The sequence below is a fragment of the Aethalodelphis obliquidens genome, unplaced genomic scaffold (assembly GCF_003676395.1).
Source record: "Aethalodelphis obliquidens isolate GAN/ISIS:26980383/991018 unplaced genomic scaffold, ASM367639v1 scaffold2, whole genome shotgun sequence".
Lineage (NCBI taxonomy): Eukaryota > Metazoa > Chordata > Mammalia > Artiodactyla > Delphinidae > Aethalodelphis > Aethalodelphis obliquidens.
In genome coordinates, this window is record NW_020837946.1 from 65736987 (window position 1) to 65757327 (window position 20341).

Genomic DNA, 20341 nt, shown 5'->3' on the forward strand with positions numbered 1-20341 from the left:
CATAATTGTTCTTCTACTTTGACTTTTTCTAGATGTATTGAACAAAAATTTAAGCGCTGTCCTCCCCTGCCTACCACCAGTGTCATAATAGTTTTTCATAATGAAGCATGGTCCACGCTGCTTAGAACTGTCCACAGCGTGCTCTATTCTTCACCTGCCATATTGCTGAAGGAGATCATTTTGGTGGATGATGCTAGTGTAGATGGTAAGAAAGCACATGCAAATTACATTGTTTCCTAAGTAAATCCATGTGGCGTTGTCCAAAGTCTATTTGGGTATATGGTGCTCTCTGTATGCCACCTCAGATCTTGAATATAGTGTCTTGGATGCTATATATGATGGATGAAGGGAGAATCCAAGGAAGTCCATATTCAAGTATTTTGGAGTTCAGAAATGTGTGAAACGTGTGAAACACCATTATTTATAACTTTGTAGTCCTCAATATGAGACTTTTATTGTAAGACATAGTGGTTAAGAGCACACACTTGAGCCTTGAGTTAGGCTGCCTTGATTTGAATCCCAGTTCTGGTCCTAACCAGCTATGTAACTTGGGAAAGTTATTTAACCCCCCTATACCTCAGTTTCGTTATCTGTAAAATGGGGGAAATGCCATATTTCATCAAATTTATTGTATAATACATCATTAGTTTACATACCAGTAGAATAAAAGACCCTTACAGCCAATTAAACGAACATGCCATCGCTTATAAGAAGTATATAATTGTATAGCTTAGAAATGAGGGAATACATTAGTACATAACTCCTAGGGTTGTTTTAAAGATTAGAAGTATTCATATAAATAATCTATTAATTAATAATATCAAAGAGTAGTTAAAAATTACTGAAGAGTTACCACATCCTGTTTTATTTTGGCGCTTTTAAATATTCCAATACCATTTACAAAGCTAGCCAAAATCTTTAATGAATTTTCACTTAATTTTATGTCAATAATCAGTTGCTAAGTTACACATTTTAAATTGGACTCACAAGGATAATCAGACAAATACTATAATTTGCTGAGTTTTCAAACATTACAAGTATTTTAAGTACCAAACAAATACAGATTATTTCAACGATTGCAAAATTTATTCCTGAATGAGCCCAAGTTTGGAACTAGATTCCTAAAAGTCAAATTCTAGCTCCAGCACTAATGAGCAGTTTCCTTATATCTGTAAACTGAGGATAACACTCTTCCGTCAAATCCAAAGCACCATCTACTGTAAGGTAAATCATTACTTTACAGACCATGGGGAAAAAATACCCACTACCTACTAGATGACATGTCATCTATTAATTATAAGATGTATCCAGACTTTAGACGTGGTTGTAAGTGAATAAAGCATAACATTTTTAACCTAATGTTTCAACCATTTTAATCTTTTCTTTCCTAATCACTGTCTACATAAACATATAATGTTTATCTAATTATATCCATGTCAGAAATCTAGTTTTGAAATCTGACATTTTCATGTAACATTATTAGCCTGTTTCTGTTACCTTCAAAACTTTAATTTTAATGACAAAAATGGACTAGATACATTTTACTTAACCATTCACTTTTATTTACCCCTTAGCCTTACTATATGTAATACTACAATAAATATCCTTGTGCTTATGTTATTTTCCCTTTTTTTGAATTATATCCTTAGATAAGTTAGGAGAGGTAGGACTGCTTGGTCAAAGGGTCTGAGTATTTTTTATAATTCTTTATAGCAATCAACAATAGATTTGGAAAAGTTTTCTTGGCGAGGGCTATCTTTGAATAGTAGTGTAATTTGTCTTATTGAATCAGTCAAAGAACTATCTAATGAGTCCCCCACTGTGGAAAATACGTCCCTCGTTACCATAGAAGAGCTTGTGAAGTAGAAACCATAGTCCCTGACTTCAATTTGCTTAAGGAAAAGCAGCATAAATATGTAGGTACTCAGTTAACTGATAGCTAAATCCCAATGATAGCAAACAAAATATAATTAAGATTTTCAGAGCATAGACCATGTGCTAGTTAGTTCTTGTCTTAAATGTTTTATTTGTACAATAATCTCTCATTGTATCCTCCTAACAATTCCCTGTGAGGGTTAGTCCTATTAGCCCCATTTTTTCTATTATCTCACTTTATAGGTAAAGAAACCGAGGTACAGTAAGGTAAAATAATTTGCCCAGGGTCACATAGCTAAAAGTAATGGTGCTATAAATCAAACCCAGGAAATCTGATTTCACGGCTTTGTGTTTTTAACTTCATAAAATTAGGGTGTGGATGGGGGCTAAATTTAAAGGGCAGGTAAGAATTTATAGGAAGTTCAGAAGTTGTGGATGAATAAAAATTTCTTAACATATGAACAGTGGGAGGGTTTATTGAAGGAATCTGTAGTGACTCCGTTTTAAAAATCAACTCCCATTAAGACCTTTAAAATGTTTCTATTTTTAAGTTGCTGCTCTATAAGTCTATGATTAAAGCAGAAATAGCTATGATTATATTTTTAAGACAAATTACAATCCTACTTGTCTTTCGGAGTATTAATTCTGAGGTACTTAGAAGGTGTTAAAAAAGTTAATCTGTTACTCTGAGACGATAATGTTTAGATAGGCTTATTTTTCCGCAAAAGTTATACCTGGACTCTTACCTCTTTCATGAATGTTTAAGCTTTAAATAAGCAACTCTCTTATCTGCACCACTGGAGAATTTTTAAAAATATGTAATTACAGATAAAGTCAAAGTCACCTGCAATTGCTTCTGAAATCTGGTAGAAGCAAACATCTACCCAGGATGTTTGCTGGTGTTCTCAATATTCCCAAATCTTTTTGAGTCTGTGCTATGGGTCCAAGAAGGCCACTTGAAGAACTGCATTATATACTCAACAAAGAGTCAAGAATTCAATGGTGAACAAGCAGGCTTAAGACATTGTTTAAAAATATGGACAACACTTGATTGACTTGATTGATGTGTTTTTCTTTTACCTGCTATTTTAACTCTTGCCTAGTATGTATGTCATCCAAATTGGAATATGGAGTATCTTAAATTATACACACCCATGACTAAAATTTTGCCTGTTTCTAACCTCATTCCTGATTTACATACTCTTTTCTTCCTTCGTATTTTTACTGGAAAAAATTCTGTGTCAGGAGACTCTAGAGCTTTCAAAAATTTTTTGCTGACTCTTTGTAGAAATATTCCCAAACTGCTGTAGCCCTGGATTTTCCTACTCATCTTTCTCTCAAGATTTTGGTCTTAAATTATTTTGACCACTGCCTAAATATCAGATAATTTTTTTGATACTTGAAACTTTTCTATACATTTGCAGATTTAAATGGCAATTTAAATAAGAATCAAATATCTTTTTGGCCAAATTCAGTTTCTTTCACTCCTTTGTCCCTTTTCTCTGGCCTCTAAATGAGTCTTCTTAACTCCTGGGGCCTATTCCTCTGGAAGTGTCCCCCTCCAAACACATTGTGTTTACTGATATGACATGGGCAGGATAACTATGTGTGGTAATGTCACGCATTATAATCGTTCAAAAGTTAAGATCTGTATATATAATTTTTGTTTTCCAATAAGAGTTGAAGATATAATTTTTGTCTTAAGGATGGATGTGTACAACCGTTAAGATTATGCATGTGGAGGACTCATTGCTCTGTGGTTTCTTTATTAGCTTTCATATATATGAAAATATACTTAGAAAGGAGTTAATCTTGATTTTTTTTCTTACAGAGTACTTGCATGGTAAACTAGAGGAATATATAAAACAATTTTCTATCGTAAAAATAGTCAGACAAAAGGAGAGAAAAGGTCTGATCACTGCAAGGTTGCTAGGAGCAACAGTAGCAACAGCTGAAACACTCACATTTTTAGATGCTCACTGTAAGTATACAAGTATAGACATAGTTGTAACATTTTCCCTCCCCCTCCCTCTAACTTAAAAGGTAAGGAAGCCTTTTCTTTAAATGCCTAATTGCATTTTCTTTAACATCATTTTCAGCTAGTGATTATAGCAGTGACAGCCCAAGCAGATTACAGCTCTGGGTAGGAAATTCCTTTCACTTATTCAAAGATCTTACGTCCTTTTGTTTGAGGCTCCTTAACTTTATGGCCTCCAGTGAACAGCTTCCCCAGCGACTTATCCATGCCTAGGATTTTTTCATATGCTCATTTTGTCAAAAAAATGTGGTTTTCCTTATTATTCTTGATTACTACACTTTAAAGTGAGTGAAAGTTTTGTTTAAGTGTAGTCAACCCTATCATTAAACTTTGTCCTAACACTTTTACTTTTTATATTTCAGGTTTTTTTTTCCCCCAAAGATTCACACACTCCTTTTTGTGCCAAGTTAGGGGTGCCCCTTTACAGCTTCTGGTATCTTTCCCATGAATGTTGTTAGTTTTTGTTGCTGCTGGGGTTTTTCTCTTTGTATTTTGATTTTTTTTCAGTGTCAGTGATTTTAAATAAAGTACTTAGACAGTATTTTTAGAGTCAATGTTTAATGTACATGTTAGGTGTTATTAAAATGTCACTTATTCCCTCGAGCTCTAAGTTTAGTGAGTTTTACTCTTTGTGTGAGTGTTTAGCTTTGGATTGGCCAGCCTTTAGGTTATGTTTGACCAAGCAAATGGTTTTGAGCATACGCTAATTTTTACAGAAGGGCTTTTGGATTTGCTTGAGTCTATTTAGAGCTTTCACATTCAGTATTCTCTTTTTTTATTCTTTTTTTTTAAATGGTAGAATGGGAACTGCCTTGTCCTGTGACTATTTTTTTTTTTAATAAATTTATTTATTTATTTTTGGCTGTGTTGGGTCTTCGTTTCTGTGCGAGGGCTTTCTCTAGTTGCAGCGAGGCGGTGGCGGGGGGCACTCTTCATCGCGGTGCGCGGGCCTCTCACTGTCTCAGCCTCTCTTGTTGCGGAGCACAGGCTCCAGACGCGCAGGCTCAGTAGCCGTGGTTCACGGGCCCAGCCGCTCCGCGGCATGTGGGATCCTCCTGGACCAGGGCTTGAACCCGTGTCCCCTGCATCCACAGGCAGACTCTCAACCACTGCGCCACCAGGGAAGCCCTCAGTATTCTCTTAATACCCAGCATTTAAGAAAGGTCTAAAGGTAATCCAGGAGAGGTGTTTTCAAAAGGAAATGGCTGCTTCTCCAGCATTCCCTCTCCTGGTCCAAAATTACAATAGTGTCAGACTGGGCATTCTTCCCCTCCAGGCAAATGAGTCTGATGGTTCTCCTGGACCATGACTGCCAAACTCCACTGAATGATGGGAAGCCCTGAGTAGCATTGTACATGCCACATCTCCTGAACTCTATGTGTGATGTGAGACAGCCTGGCCTGGGGCCAGAACCCAGACCTTTCATGCCACTCCTCCACTCTCTTTCATTAGCGCTGGGCAGGTTTGAATGGTACTTCGTCTCCAACTGCTAAAATCAGAATATTCTGATTCCTTTACTTATTTTCTCCTAAGAACCTGTCAGAGAAATAAAGATTTCAGTTACTCTACCCTACTCAGGGAGACAAGTTTAAGTAAATCAGAACACTTCTGGAGCTAGGTGGTATGGATCAGCAAAACATTATCCTTGATTCATAGCCCATTTTAAACAGAAATACACAGTCTGAAACATAAGTATATCAGTATCATTTTGCTTCCATTGTAAGGTTAAAAAAATCAGTCATTTCCTAACTATGCTTAATCTTGTCTTATATTTTTCATCCTACCCTTATCTCACAAGAAACCTTTAAGAAATCTCCCCTATATAAATGTTCAAAACACTAATGACTTGGTTATTCTCATTTCTCTGTAAACCCTCTTCCAAACCACAAAAGGAAAAAAACCCTGAGTGTTTTCATTGAATTAATTAAAATTGTATTCCTTCTAGGTGAGTGTTTCTATGGCTGGTTAGAACCTTTGTTGGCCAGAATAGCTGAGAACTACACTGCTGTCGTGAGCCCAGATATTGCATCCATAGATCTGAACACGTTTGAATTCAACAAACCTTCTCCTTATGGAAGTAACCACAACCGTGGGAATTTTGACTGGAGTCTTTCATTTGGCTGGGAGTCACTTCCCGATCATGAGCAGCAAAGAAGGAAGGATGAAACTTATCCAATTAAGTAAGATGATTGCTCTCAAAGTCTTATATACAGTTCAAGTATTTGAATATGTATGCATTCTTTGCTTTTTACAGTAATTTCTACAAAGGTAATTCACATTAACAAAATAAAGAATACACATATTCTGTATAGAAGGAATAGGAAAGTCATTTATATATTTATGTACTTGTTTATACATGATGTTACTGAGTAGGAAGTAGAATTAAGTGAGCTCTTATGTCTTCCTTATAATCATTACTTAAGAATCTTTTTTGTTTTTGGCCGAGCCATGAGGCCAGAATCTTGGTTTCCTTACCAAGGATCGAACCCGGGCCCCCAGCAGTGGAAGCACGGAGTCCTAACTACTGACCACCAGGGAATTCCCTTGAGAATCTTTTAAGTTTGGTTAGAAGACACAATAATTTTGTTCTGTTAGGGAAGGATACTTAAAGTTCTTCCTCCCCATCCCCCAAAACTTGACTTTGAAGATAGCATTTTTAGTTTTTATTAATCTATATAAAGCCTTGAAATTGTCATCTCTCTTTAATTTATTTGTACATTTGATTCAGTTGCTCTTAAAATATGTTTTTTTTCTTATTTGGTTTTTATAACAAAGTTTAACAATGGATTATTTTTCAGAACACCCACTTTTGCAGGAGGCCTTTTTTCCATATCAAAAGACTATTTTGAATATATTGGAACTTACGATGAAGAAATGGAAATTTGGGGAGGTGAAAATATAGAAATGTCTTTCAGAGTAAGTTTATAAATATAGCGCTTATACTAAACAATGGAATATATATTTCTAGTTGGCTGATACAGATTATCATGGATGAATGTAGTCTTTACTTTTTGTGCTTTCTAAAATTTAATTGTTAGAAATTTTAGAATAAATATATTTCCTCTTAAAGTGTAACTTAATATATTTATTTATTGCTGCCAGTGTAACAAGAAGAATCAGTTAAACGCCTGTGTCCAGGCAGTAACACCAATTAATGCACTTGTAGCTACTGAATTCCAGCCAAGATAAATATAATTAAATCTAGTGCTTCAGGAAATTGGTTGATTATCAAGCGAGTCAGAATGGAAAAACATTTATGTATAATTTTAAAGGACATTGAACTTAACTCTTCGGATTAAACAAGCTTTTTTCCCCTATACATATTAAACGTTAATATGAGAAATAAAAGAAAGGTGTTAGATGGTCTCCACATATACGTATTTGATTTCATGAGTTCATTTTCTACAATGATTTTGTCATTCATTTCTTATCACTTAGGCTGGAATGTAGTGGAAAAAGAACTGAACTAGGAGTTGGAAGATTTAAGTTTTGGCTCTGGCTTCATCACATAATGGCAGTGATGATCTTGGCCAAGTTTGAGCTGCTTAAGGGCAGGGGTCTTGTTTTATTCATTTAAGTATTCCTAACCCCCAGCACATGTTGGATCTTAAGCAGTCTGTTGAACAAAACATATCACCAAGCTTTCTCACTTGTTTAAAAAAAAAAGAGAGAGAGAGAGAATACAACCACTGCCCTAATATTAGCACATATTATTAAACATGACTTTTAGATTTTTCATTTATGGCAGAACAAACAAACTGTCAAGATATTTAAGTGAGTAGGTATTGATTTAGTGATTTGCCATTTTAGAGTTAATGCAAATAAGTTCTTTGACCCTCTATCTCTAAATAGTATGAAGTTTTTATAATGATCAAGTTTAATAGATTGTGCTTTGGTAATAATGACTGTCTGGAATTTGTTTCTTGATCACAAAATTGAATATACAAGAGATAAATAGAGTCTGGGCTCACTTTCTCCAAGTCTGCTGTGGAAGTCAAATGCAGAAGAGCCATTGGTCTTCTGTGTGGATACTAGATAGCTTGAATAATTTTTGCAAAAAAAAAAAAAAAGAAGAAGAAATTGTGGACTTTTATGAGAGATCTGAAATCACTATTTTGTTAAAAGTAATTTCTGAAAATGTGGGGGGTTTTTGTCTCTTGGGTCTGTACCATTTAATAATAGTTCTTTATCTTTGAGAACTTAAACTGAACTGGCAGTGAACAGAGACTATTTGTAAAGCTGCAATAAATCTCTTATTTTGTTTTTATTAGTATCTTAAAGGTGAACTTAAAAGCAACACTTTGATTTTCCTAAAATACTGTAAATTTAAACAAATATCATTAATTATCAGGTGTGGCAATGTGGTGGGCAGTTGGAGATTATGCCTTGCTCTGTTGTTGGACATGTTTTTCGCAGCAAAAGCCCTCATACCTTTCCAAAAGGCACTCAGGTGATTGCTCGCAACCAAGTTCGCCTTGCAGAAGTCTGGATGGATGAATATAAGGAAATATTTTATAGGAGAAACACAGATGCAGCAAAAATTGTTAAACAAGTAAGTTAGGACTAAATAATTAAATTACGGTAAAAATCCACAACAAGTTCACATGTCCTTTTACCTGTTTGAGTCAACTCAAGCCTAAAACATTTTTTTAAAAAGTTATTTTTAAAGCTGGGCTTTTGAACTCAAAAATATATAACTCATTGATGTCAGTTTTCTTTTTTCTTTCTTTTTTTTTTTTGAAAAAGTCAAGTAAACTGCATTTAAAAAGTTGAGGCATTCTACCTGATGTTACCCTTTTAATATGGAAGATATTTAGTTTTTGTAACTGCTTTGGTTCAGTATTTTACTCAAAGAAAATAAGATTAAGTGGAACTGCTTTTAACTGGTTTTAGGTGATGTGATTAGCACCTAAATCAAGGTGCTAAGTGACATTTTGAACTGGAGGGCTAGACAGTGTCAGAATGGGGCAGGAAAATGAACCAGAAGTATCAAGCTTTCTTATTTGCAGTTCTGGTTCCACTGCTCCCTGGAGGGGTGACTTTGGCAAAGCCCCTTGAGACTGTGAAATGGTTATGGTGCTTCATAGGTGGTTGACAGATTGGCCTGACATGGAGCACGTGCTCCACCACGTTTCTTCTCTCTCCCTCCCTGTCTTGAAATAAAATACTTGCCTGTCTCCCAGAGCAGCTGTGAAATAAGGAAATAAGTGCTAACAAATGCATGGCACTGTGGTTGTTATTGACCTGTCCTAGATCAAAGCTCTGCAGAATCATCATGCCTAATGCATTAGAACTGAGTCCCAACAGTTTCAACATTGGATGTGGTAAATAAACTGGAGAGTTTAAGGACATGCTTCGGCAAATGGCACCCAACTCTTTGTAAGAAACAGTGCCGATTTGCAAGCCGGTATATATTGGGATTAAAGGGCATCAACATTTCGAATGTCATAAAGAAGGATCTGGTTACCTCATTTCGCTTTTTCTTTGGTCTCTGGTATCTCCCTGTAACATGTCAGTACCATGCAAAGTCAGAGCACTACTGGGTCAGATTGCTAACTTTTTACCCAGGGCCACCAAAACAAATCGGGCAGATTGTGTACTGCACAAAAGTACTTGGCTAACCAGGCGAGTGGATGCTAAATACAGTTTATGCTCTCTTGTCACCAACAGAGGGGCAAGTGAGCCAGCAAACCCTTGTTTTTAACATAGGGCAAGTAGATCCATACGGTAAAATGCATAAGCTACCCAGAAGTCCTTCAGAGTTTCATACTTTTTGCTAAAACACCTGGGTTCAAAACATTGAAGGTGGCAGAGAAAATATTTTCCTTAGTTGAACTGATAAGCTTGAGTATTTACTTTTTCATATATTTAGGCACCCACTGTAAATTTTCTTTAAAATTTTGCCTGTACCAAATACCTTTTCAATTTTAGTGCTTTTTTTTTTTAAGTTTTCTTAGTCCTTTTAAATAAGGTAAAGGAAAATAAAATACAATTGATTAAAAACTTGACTTTTTCTACTAAAACATTGTTATTGTTAGGATATTATTAGAAGATAGTGTTAGGAGTAAGCAATACCCTTAAAACTAGAAAAAAATATTCCCAACTGTGTCGCTTTTTGTGGTCTTGACTGGAGAAGAGATATGTTACGTGATGCACAGTTGGCACTGTTTCTCTGTACCTGCTTTCTCACACCACACTTTACAGACCACTTTTGCGTATAAAACTAGGATCAGTTTTGGATGCCCCCACTACCATTTTTTGCCTTCAGCATTTCGCTAGGGATCTTTGTCCCATGACAGAGGTTTGTGGCACAAAGGAAGAATAAAATAGCACTAGGTCGGCACTGCAGTGGTCCTTGATTCTCTTTGAAGCCAGAAGTGAGCAGCCAGGCATACTTGTTGCCTGAATGAATGGTGACTGTAGTTAAATCGCATCTTATATTTTGGCCCAGAATTTTTTTTTTTAAGACCTAAATGTAAATACAAATAGTAGCATTCGAAGTACTTTATCAGTTCTGTTTTAATTAAACATCCGCCTTCACTTCTCATCTTTCTCCAGAAGTCATTTGGTGATCTTTCAAAAAGATTTGAAATAAAGCACCGCCTTCAGTGTAAAAATTTTACATGGTATCTGAACAATATTTATCCAGAAGCGTATGTGCCAGACCTTAATCCTGTTATAGCTGGATATGTGAGTATTTTCCTGTTCCTTTTTAGTTGGTATATTCCCTTCCACCAATATTTATGTGATTCAGAAAAATTGCTGAAATATTTTCTGTTTTATTGCTTTTGAGATTTTACATTATTATTAACACCACTTCCTGAAATTAATTGCGAAAAAATATAAACCACATAGATTTTTTAAAAAATTTATAACTTGAAAATTTCCCTTTAGATTAAGAGTTTTGGTCAGCCTCTATGTCTGGATGTTGGAGAAAATAATCAAGGAGGCAAACCATTAATTTTGTATACGTGTCATGGACTTGGGGGAAACCAGGTGAGCACTGCACTAAAAATCCTCCCTTCTCTTTAGTACCTACAAACAGAAGTAAGTTGTTGCACGTTTTTCAAAATCCCTAAATCAATTTTATGTTCCGGTAAACTGGTATGTGAAACGTTTTTAGATTAAGTTTGGCAATTCATATAGAAGTTGTAGAGTACTTTATTTTGATTTTCACTCTGCCTCTGAGAGCAGTTTGAGGTTGCTTACCCATTTAGTAGAAAGGTAAATGAGAAAATAATAGAATAATACCATTTGAAATGAAAAACAGGATCTTCTATGTGAATCTTTGATGTTGCATGACTATTAGCATGGTGATTTTGCTAAATTATACGTAAAGGCTATATTTAACTGGATTTGACAGCAAATAACATCATGTTCATACTGTATTTTTGTGGTTCATGATATTAAAAGTTTGATGGAGGTACACACACACACACAGATATATACATATACATATACATATATGTACATATATGTCGATGTGTATATATATTCATATCTTAAAATTTTCCTTATACACTATATATTAGAAGAAAACATAATTATATAAATAGTTACATTCTTTTAGAAATAACACTGGACTATCCTAGTAAAAATTAAGGTTTTGAGCAATGAGAAATATTTCCTCATTTGTAAAAATCTTATCACTAAATATAAATACTTATAAATTTATTTCAGGCTTCTTCTAGCATTACATCTATTTTATCGTAAAAGTTGAAGATATATTTTATACATTGTTCTGTCTGTTTTTCTCCTATCATTGCCATAAAGATGTTTTTATAGTTCTGTCTCTAAAATAATTTTTAAATTATAAATAGCATATAGCCATCTTTTAGAAATTTGGGGATGCTGAAATAATTCACATATTCTTTCAACAAGTGTTTGTTTGGCGCCTATAATGTAACTCACACTCTTATAGTAGTGAAAAAGACAAAGTCTCTATCTTGTGGAGCTTATATTCTAGAAGGAAAGGAAAAAATAAATATGTAATTTTAGGTATAAAGAAAAATAAAGCAGAGTAGGGGGATAATGTGTGTGCGGGGGGGTTGTTAATTTTGGAGGTTCAGGAAGACGTTTTTGAGAAGGTGACCTTAGAGTGGAGGCCTGAGGAGTTGGGAGAGGAACCATGTTCCAGGAGGAGAGCATCTTGGCAGAGGACGCAGGGCCAGAGGCCCAGCGGCAGGTAAAAAGAGCAAGCATAAAGCCAGTGTGGCTGGAGCAGAGTGGTCCAGGAAGAGAGGGGTGGAAAATGAGGTCAGAGACATGAATTAGGGGCCAGGTCATATAAGGCTTTGCTGGCCTCGTTAAGGAACTTGAATTTAATTCCAAGTGTGACAGAAGCCACCTGAGGATTTTGAGCTAAAGAATTATATTTTCTAGTTTATATTTTAAGAAGATAACTCTGGCTTCTATCACCCTGACATAGCCATTGATTTTATTTTGATTTATTTCCTTTAAATGTTATTTTCAATCAAGCATTGCATTTAAACTAGTTTGGGAATTGTAGTTCCTTGAGTGCTAGATGTTTTTGAGATATCATCTAACTCGATCATTTCCTCATGTTCCCTTCTACTGTTTTGACCAGATAATGATATTTTTTTTATAGCATAAAACTCCATTGTAACAGTATTGCACTATGCCAAATGAAAATAAGTATTCTGATAATGTGACTAAATTGACTAATATACTGGTGCAGTGCCGTTTAATTCATTATGGCTTTGTAACACAATGCTTTGCCTCTTCCCCTTTCTCTTCCAGTGTAGTTGTCCTGGTTCTAAGGTAAAATTCTCTCCAGCGTTCTCAACTAGATAATAACATACTCTTTGGTTGTCTAAGTATCTTCAACTATTCTCCATTCCTTATAACTTCCGTTTTAGTGGTTTTTAAAAAATAATATGAGTAATGTAAAGTTCTGGTCAGCCTTTCTTATCATCTTTGAAATCCTAAGGTTTATCCTTCTTAAAGAAGTACAGCCAGAGTGCTGTTCTCGTGATCTAAACCCATTTTTTTTTCAATGTCTCCATCTGAAGAGCTATCAGTTATAAAAATGATATTATATTTATGGAATGAGATAAATTAAGCATGAGGCTAAGACCAGGGGAACTCAAGATTAATTCGGCTAATGTTTGTGGAGTGCCTACTCTAATACACATAAAGGGTTTAGAACAGTCCCTGCCTAGCACATAATAAGGGCTCAATAAATATTAGTGCTAAGACTAATAATTTCACTATTGAAAATCAATTATGTTCACTCATTTTTTTCTTTGGAATGTCAACATTATGAAATATTTGATGTATAATGGATGTTATTACTAGATACACTGCCTGACTTTGTTCTATGGTGAAGTCAGCTAGCTACACACACAATTCCAATAGAGTGCTATGAAGGTTATCTCTGATGCACTATGGGAAGCCTGAGAAAAATGTAATTTTGTGCATAAGACAAATTCAGGGAAAACTAAAGAAGGAAGGTAATATTTGAATTGGCTTTTGAAGGATCAAAAGGAGTTAGCTAGGCAGAAAAGGACCCAGAAAGATATTCTAGGGAGTAAAGCAAAGTGGAGTTATGGATACATATGTTCTGCATTGGTAGAATTGTGTGAAAGGAGCATAGTGTATAATTGGGACAATGGTTGATGTTAGACTGAAAGTGGAAGATTTCACGTACCGATTAAGAACTGTGGGGGCTTCCCTGGTAGCGCAGTGGTTGAGAATCTGCCTGCTAATGCAGGGGACACGGGTTCGAGCCCTGGGCTGGGAGGATCCCACATGCCGTGGAGCAACTAGGCCTGTGAGCCACAACTACTGAGCCTGCACGCCTGGAGCCTGTGCTCTGCTACAAGAGAGGCCGCGACAGTGAGAGGCCCGCACACCGCGATGAAGAGTGGCCCCCGCTTGCCACAACTAGAGAAAGCCCTCGCACAGAAACGAAGATCCAACACAGCCAAAAATAAATAAATTAATTAATTAAAGTACCCTTAATTTAAAAAAAAAGAAGTGTGGACTTCATCTTAGCAACAGTAGTGATTGTGAATCACTAAGCAGGGAATGTAAGGGATCAAATCAATGTTACAAAAGAATAACTGGCAGCAGAGTGGACCAAATTATAGGAGCAGAAATTGGAGGTACCTGGAGGTATTGCAGTAGAGATTTTGAGTGCCTGAACAAAAGAAGTGAGGATGTGGAAGTAAGGATCGGTGGGATGGTAACATCTGAGAGGAAAATTCAGTAAGACTAAGGGGCCACTTAATTGGACATGTGGGGAGAGAGAAACATCAATAATAGTAACAATAGCTAAAAATGTATTGAATGCTTACCATGTACCAGTTATTGGTCTACATGTTTTACATGTATTAAACCATTTATCTTCATAACCCTATGAGGTAGGAGTTATTAAATTACCCATTTTACAGGCAAGGAAACTGAGGCAGGAAAAGTGTCATCGTGTGCCCCCCGCCCCCCACCTTCGTGCGGCTTGCAGGATCTTAATTCCCCAACCAGGGACTGAACATGGGCCATGACAGTGAAAGCAGAGAGTCCTAACCACTGGACCACCAGGGAATTCCCAAGAGTACCCTGTTCAAATGTTTCTAGTTTAAATGAAAATGCCATTAATTGAGATGAATAAGAGAGAAGAAACACTTGTGGAGAGAAAGAGGTAGTTAATGGGCTTGCTAAACGTTTCCAGACTCTTTTCTGTGGCAAACCTATTCTAGCCTCCATCCTACCTGATAGCTTCCAATTTCTGACATGGGAAGGAAGACAATGCCTTCTTAATTAAGTAACTATCTGTTGGTGATAGGCTGGAGAAAGGCTATAATATCTTCTGTCCCAAAAACTCAGGTTACGATTCTGATACTTACTTCATTGTATTATTTTGGTGAAGTACACCTGACTCCATTATTCAGTGAGTTGCTGATTTTTTTTTTTTTTGGCTGACAATTTTGCAACTGAGGATATAGAGTGCTCTCGTCAGTAACAGCATTCTTCCTTTCACAGTACTTTGAATACTCTGTTCAACATGAAATTCGGCATAACATCCAGAAGGAATTATGTCTTCATGCTGCTCAAGGTGTCGTTCAGCTGAAGGCATGTGCTTACAAAGGTCACAAGACATTTGTCACTGGAGAACAGATATGGGAGATCCAGAAGGTACCTCAGTACAATTAATTCACCCCTTTATGTAATTATTTTGATTAGCTCTAATTGCTTATCTGGGAAAATACATGAAACATACTGTATTGATATTATCTGTCAGAATTTCTGTCTTTGTTAACTTTGTCATTACGTATGTCTACCCATGTGGTAAGAAAGAAGATATCTATGAATTAAATACTCTTAGGACCAAAATAGTTATAAAATATCTTACAGCATGATTTATGCAGTTCAACATGTCTGTGGATTATTAGTAATATTTGTTTGTATATGTTTTAGAATTTCTTATGATGCTTCTTGTGACAGTCATACTTTTGTTTTCCTGGCAGAGAAGAGAAAAATAATTATTTTTTCTTACCTAAAGTGATTAATTCTTTCCTTCCCTATTTTAGTACTTTTTCATGAATCTAGAATTGAGAGAATATGTGAAAGGCTTTTTTTCTGTTTTTAAACATATGTTTTAAAACTTAGCTGGAAACTAACAGTTCCTACCTGAATATTGTTTTGTGTAATTCTAGAACACTATAAAACTGACTTTTATGACTGGATTTTTTAGAGTTTTATCACTTATATCAATGAAATATTTGTTATTTGAGAACTTGATTGAGACCTTTTTCTGCATACCTCTCTTCATTTATATAACACCTTCTGTGAATTGAACAGTGGTGGCATAAATGATGTTGCCTACACCAAAAACCAACAAGATTTTATCAGACATAGTAGATATTAGAAAGATTAAAAGTTAAGAATGGTGTATATTTGTTACATAAGTCTCTCTTTGGCTTCCATGAGACCATAAATTGTTTTTATATTTCTCCGTTAACTTTGAGTTTTGAAACTTAATGTCTGTTGTATTTCTTTTTATTCTAGGACCAACTTCTATATAATTCATTCTTTAAAATGTGCCTTTCAGCAAGTGGAGAGCATCCAAGCTTAGTGTCATGCAATCCATCAGATCCACTCCAAAAATGGATTTTTAGCCAAAATGGTTAAGTGTTCCTTAAAATTAAGGAGTTGAAAAAGGAGATATTCTTTCTTATAAAACTGTGACTAGGCATACACTGTAGTTTTTGAAAATTATGCAAAAGCAGCTAACTGTAACTTATTCCAAGTGCATTTTTCTTATTTATATCTTAAAATGTCTATGTAGCACCGCTACAGAAATCCCTTAAGTTTCCATTTCAAAGCACAATAGCTAGTAATACCAAAGACTATTTTGAAAAGTCCAGATGCAGAGGAAAAGATGTTTACAGTATGATGAAAATAATTTTCCAAGTAAAGTGATGTTCGTGTGCTTTGTACGCTTGAGAATATGCATAGCTACATTCACACACTCACAATTAAAAATTTTTCTTCTAGTTTTTTTTGGGGGGGAGGGAGAAAGATTTGATACTGTATTTTTTTAACTACATAGAAATGGATCAATGAAGGTCAAAAATTGGCCTTTGTGTAAAACCAGGAAATTTTTTATAGAGCTAGAATTTATTATATAAAAATGCAGGTAAACTTCTTTTGCATTTTGTTAACTTATCTGTCAAATATTTCCTTAAACATGAAATTAAATGAACAAGGAGAAGACTATTTTTAACACTTCAATTTCTTGGCAAATTTAAAAATATTTCTTAGTCTAAAGTTCACTTGACTTGAAGCAAAAGACTTAAAAAAATAACTATACTGTGTGTTTTCCCAAAGAAATTTAAAAAAAACCTCTAAGTCGCTATCTGTTAAAAAGGTGTCTTTTTCCTTTCTGTTAGTCTTTTTTCCTATCAAAATTCACTAATCTTGAATGTTTATGAAATTGAATTTCAAATGCAGAATACTTGACTCATTTAAAGCAAAAATTTTTTGTTACTGATTCAATTATAGATTGTCTTTGTAATGAATTTTTTCACCAAAAAACCTTATTACTATCTATGGAAAACACAATAAAACAAATTCTTATCACTATTGTAACTATTTGTTTTTTTATTTTTTGGATAAAATATATAATTGATAATAGCTAGGGAAAGCATGAATTTTGTATCCTGAATTTCTAAGCACCCACTGCAGAGTCATCAGATATTTCTGAAGGGAAAAAGCATTTAATAGTAATGGCATAAAAAGTGAGGAATGGAGAAGATTACGTGTTAGATATTTAGAAAATTTTGTACCAATTTCTGATAACTTTCCTTGAGCATATGATAGAGTAATTTTTTTAAAAATGTGATGCTTACTGAGAAGATTTAACAATTTTTGGTCATTTTATATATAGATCTATTCTTATTGAAGAAGTAATGTATGATTGGCTTTATGTTTTAAACCTGGCTTCAGTTGTACATAAGAAAATATTTTACAATTATTGACTCCATCTTCTCATTGTTTGTACTTTGAACTTACATTAAAAAAAACTCTGCACTCTTTAATTTATTACAATGCCAACTTTTATTTTAATTCAACTGATATTTATTGTGTGTCTAACTTTGTGCCAGAAGTTATGGTAGGCATAGTAAGACTTATATTGCCTTTGAGCTTAGGTCTTATGGAGCAGAAAGACAAATAATTTTGAAATAGCACAGTGAGTGACATTATGATGTTATATTTTATGATGCAAATGACAGTTCACTATTCATATTGAATATTTCTTTAGTAAGTAAAGGTATTTATTACTTTTTCTAATACTAATTCTGAAATATACACTAGAGCCCACATACATGTATAATTTCTGTTTCTCAATTTATTAACCCTAGAGTGAACAACCAGGAGCAAATATTGCTCTTAGAGTTCATTGTATCTCACAAAACAAAACAAATCCCCAAAGGTATTTTATAAATTATGAGCTTAAGTCAAGCATATTAAAAAAAAACCAAAAAACAAATCTGAGCTCCCTCTGTGTATTAGTCATGTATCGTCGTGTTAAGATCCAACCAAAATCTATATAGGTTAGGTTGATTTTATTATGTCTTCATTATATGCATTCAAAGGGAGAATCCTTTTTACCTGATTTGGGAGCCTCAGGCTGTTGCTCAAGGGTCATATAATTCATTTCATTAAGAATTTGCCCTTCAGGGAGAGGGTAGTATCTTTTAAAATCTGAATTTTGAAACGGTGCTAGCAGGAAGTTATTTATGGAATCTGGTTGCCATCTACCTGAGAGATTTGAATGCACTCAAGTGTGAAATTGTGGAACTCTTGTTCAGTTTGAAGCTACCTGGGAAATGATCTAGTGGCTGCAGAAGACCTGGTATGTTGCCTTCATTCCAGAGGACCAAACCTACTCAGGTAAACCTTATGGGTGTAAAGCCGTGACGTGACCACACAATTAACCACAGTAGAAAATAAGCAGTAAACTAAAATTGCCTACTACTACAATTGATGGTAATGAACTTTTAAGTCCCTGTATTGACAGAGAATTGGCCTTACTGTTGATAGACAACTTAATTAAATACTATGTGAACCATCAAAATATAAGTTCAAAAAGATAGGAGCTACTATTTCTGAGAAAATAAAGTTGGATGCTTTGAAGAAGCTAGAAAAAAGTCAAATTATTTTTAAAAACGTTCCTAAGTTATGTGTGGATAAGAATTAGAAAAGAGAAAACAAAAATCAAATTGCTTCACAACTGACCTTAAAGAAAGCAAAACAAAGTATCTTCAGATGATACATTTTTAGTGTGGTTATGCAGAAAACTTGTTGTATAATTCTTGTAAACAGTTCATATTCTTATTTATTTAATGCTTCTTGTATACCATTCTGTTATTTCATGAATGCAATTTTTCTTTTATTTTGCCAAGAATATTAATGGAATTTGAAAATTTTTGTGTTTTCATCTACTGTATTGACTGTTTCCTCTGAGCTACATTTTTCCCATATTGTTTTACTTTCTGCATTTCATAATGGATACTTTCCTTAAATGTCTGGTGATTCTTTATTGTCTGTTTATCTTTAACAGAGAATCACTGAATACTTATTGGAAAACTTTGTAGTATGGGGAGGGCTTGTTGACTGTGGTCTTTCGTAGTAGATGACGTTACTGGGACTCTTGTACTAAGAAACAAAATGGCTGGTTAGATCCCCAGAGAAGAATCTTCCAATCACCTTCCTGGAGGGTATAGACCCAAATGTCCTTGGGAGAAGAAGACTGGGGGTATGTTTTCAATATGAGACTCCTGTCCTCAACTGTGCTTTGTGTTACCTGTTCTAGATACCCTCTCTGTTTCACCCTCTCCAGTGAGTGAATCTCTCAGCTGCTGCTTGAGTACAGGAGAGGAACTAGGGGTCTACATGTCTGGCAAATAGACTTTTAGCTAGTCCTCCTTTTTCGACTCTATTTTCTCCCTCACTTCCAGAGGCACCTAGTACCAACAGTTCTTTATTATTTCAGTGGACTTGCAGTGTAAAATGGATTACTGCTCTGTTTTCTCCACTGCTAGCTTTGAATTAACATTCCTTCATTCTGTTGACACTCACTACTAATTGGTTTGCTTTCCAAACTCTGAAATTTTGTCACTGAAACTCTTCTCTTTCTTCCTATGAACTTATGAACTTTCTCTATATCTTTACTGTCATTTTCATAGGACTTTGGATGTTACCAGAAGAGAATGAGGGTCAAATCTGGTATTCTTAATGAAAAACTTCCATTCATTCTTCAATGACCTCCAATCTACCTCTGTCACTGACAACTTCCAAGTTGCCAAATCCAATATCCCTTTTCCTGTCCTCATATAACTAAGCACCGCAACATGTGAAATGATTGACTACAACCTCGTTTTTTAAAATTTTTGAAACCCTTTTGTCTCTGGGCTTCTCTGGCACCACATACTTCTATCTCCAGTCCTACTGCCCTTCTCCAAACCATCATATCTCACATGGAGTAAGATGATCTCTTAACTAAGTTCCCTGATTTTTTTTGTCATTCTGACCCAGTCCATGCCTTTTCGTGCCTCATCTATGACCAGGTTTCTCTGGCTCGTTGGGCTCCAGACACAGCAGTTGCCTCTTCTATTTGTCTCATGTCAAGCTTGTTCTTGTTTCAGAGCCTATGCTTTCTTTGTCTGGATGCTCTTCACAACAGTATCTTTTACATGCTTCAGGTCTTAGATCAAATAACATATTCTCAGAAGAGATTACCTTTATAAAGTAACTCAATCACTACTCATCACCCTGTTTATTTCCTTTATTACATTTACAATTGCCTGAAATTATTGTCTTATTTTATATGTGAACTTGTCTTTTATCTCCACTAAGTGTAAGCTTCATGAGGGCAAGGTAAGAAACAATGAAATTCATGTCACA

General features: G+C 35.1%; 1 protein-coding gene across 2 annotated transcripts in view; it reads left to right on the forward strand.

Moving 5' to 3' along the window:
- GALNT3 (polypeptide N-acetylgalactosaminyltransferase 3) overlaps positions 1 to 17476 on the forward strand; it is a 46076-nt gene extending 28600 nt beyond the window's left edge. For both annotated transcript variants that reach the window (XM_027129378.1, XM_027129367.1), the window contains exons 3-11: positions 33 to 205; positions 3707 to 3856; positions 5859 to 6093; positions 6712 to 6829; positions 8265 to 8465; positions 10472 to 10603; positions 10808 to 10909; positions 14915 to 15067; positions 15941 to 17476. In XM_027129378.1, coding sequence (XP_026985179.1) covers positions 33 to 205; positions 3707 to 3856; positions 5859 to 6093; positions 6712 to 6829; positions 8265 to 8465; positions 10472 to 10603; positions 10808 to 10909; positions 14915 to 15067; positions 15941 to 16063 — 1387 coding nt within the window. In that variant the 3' untranslated portion in view covers positions 16064 to 17476. The remainder of the gene's footprint in view (positions 1 to 32; positions 206 to 3706; positions 3857 to 5858; positions 6094 to 6711; positions 6830 to 8264; positions 8466 to 10471; positions 10604 to 10807; positions 10910 to 14914; positions 15068 to 15940) is intronic.
- Positions 17477 to 20341: the final 2865 nt, after the last annotated feature.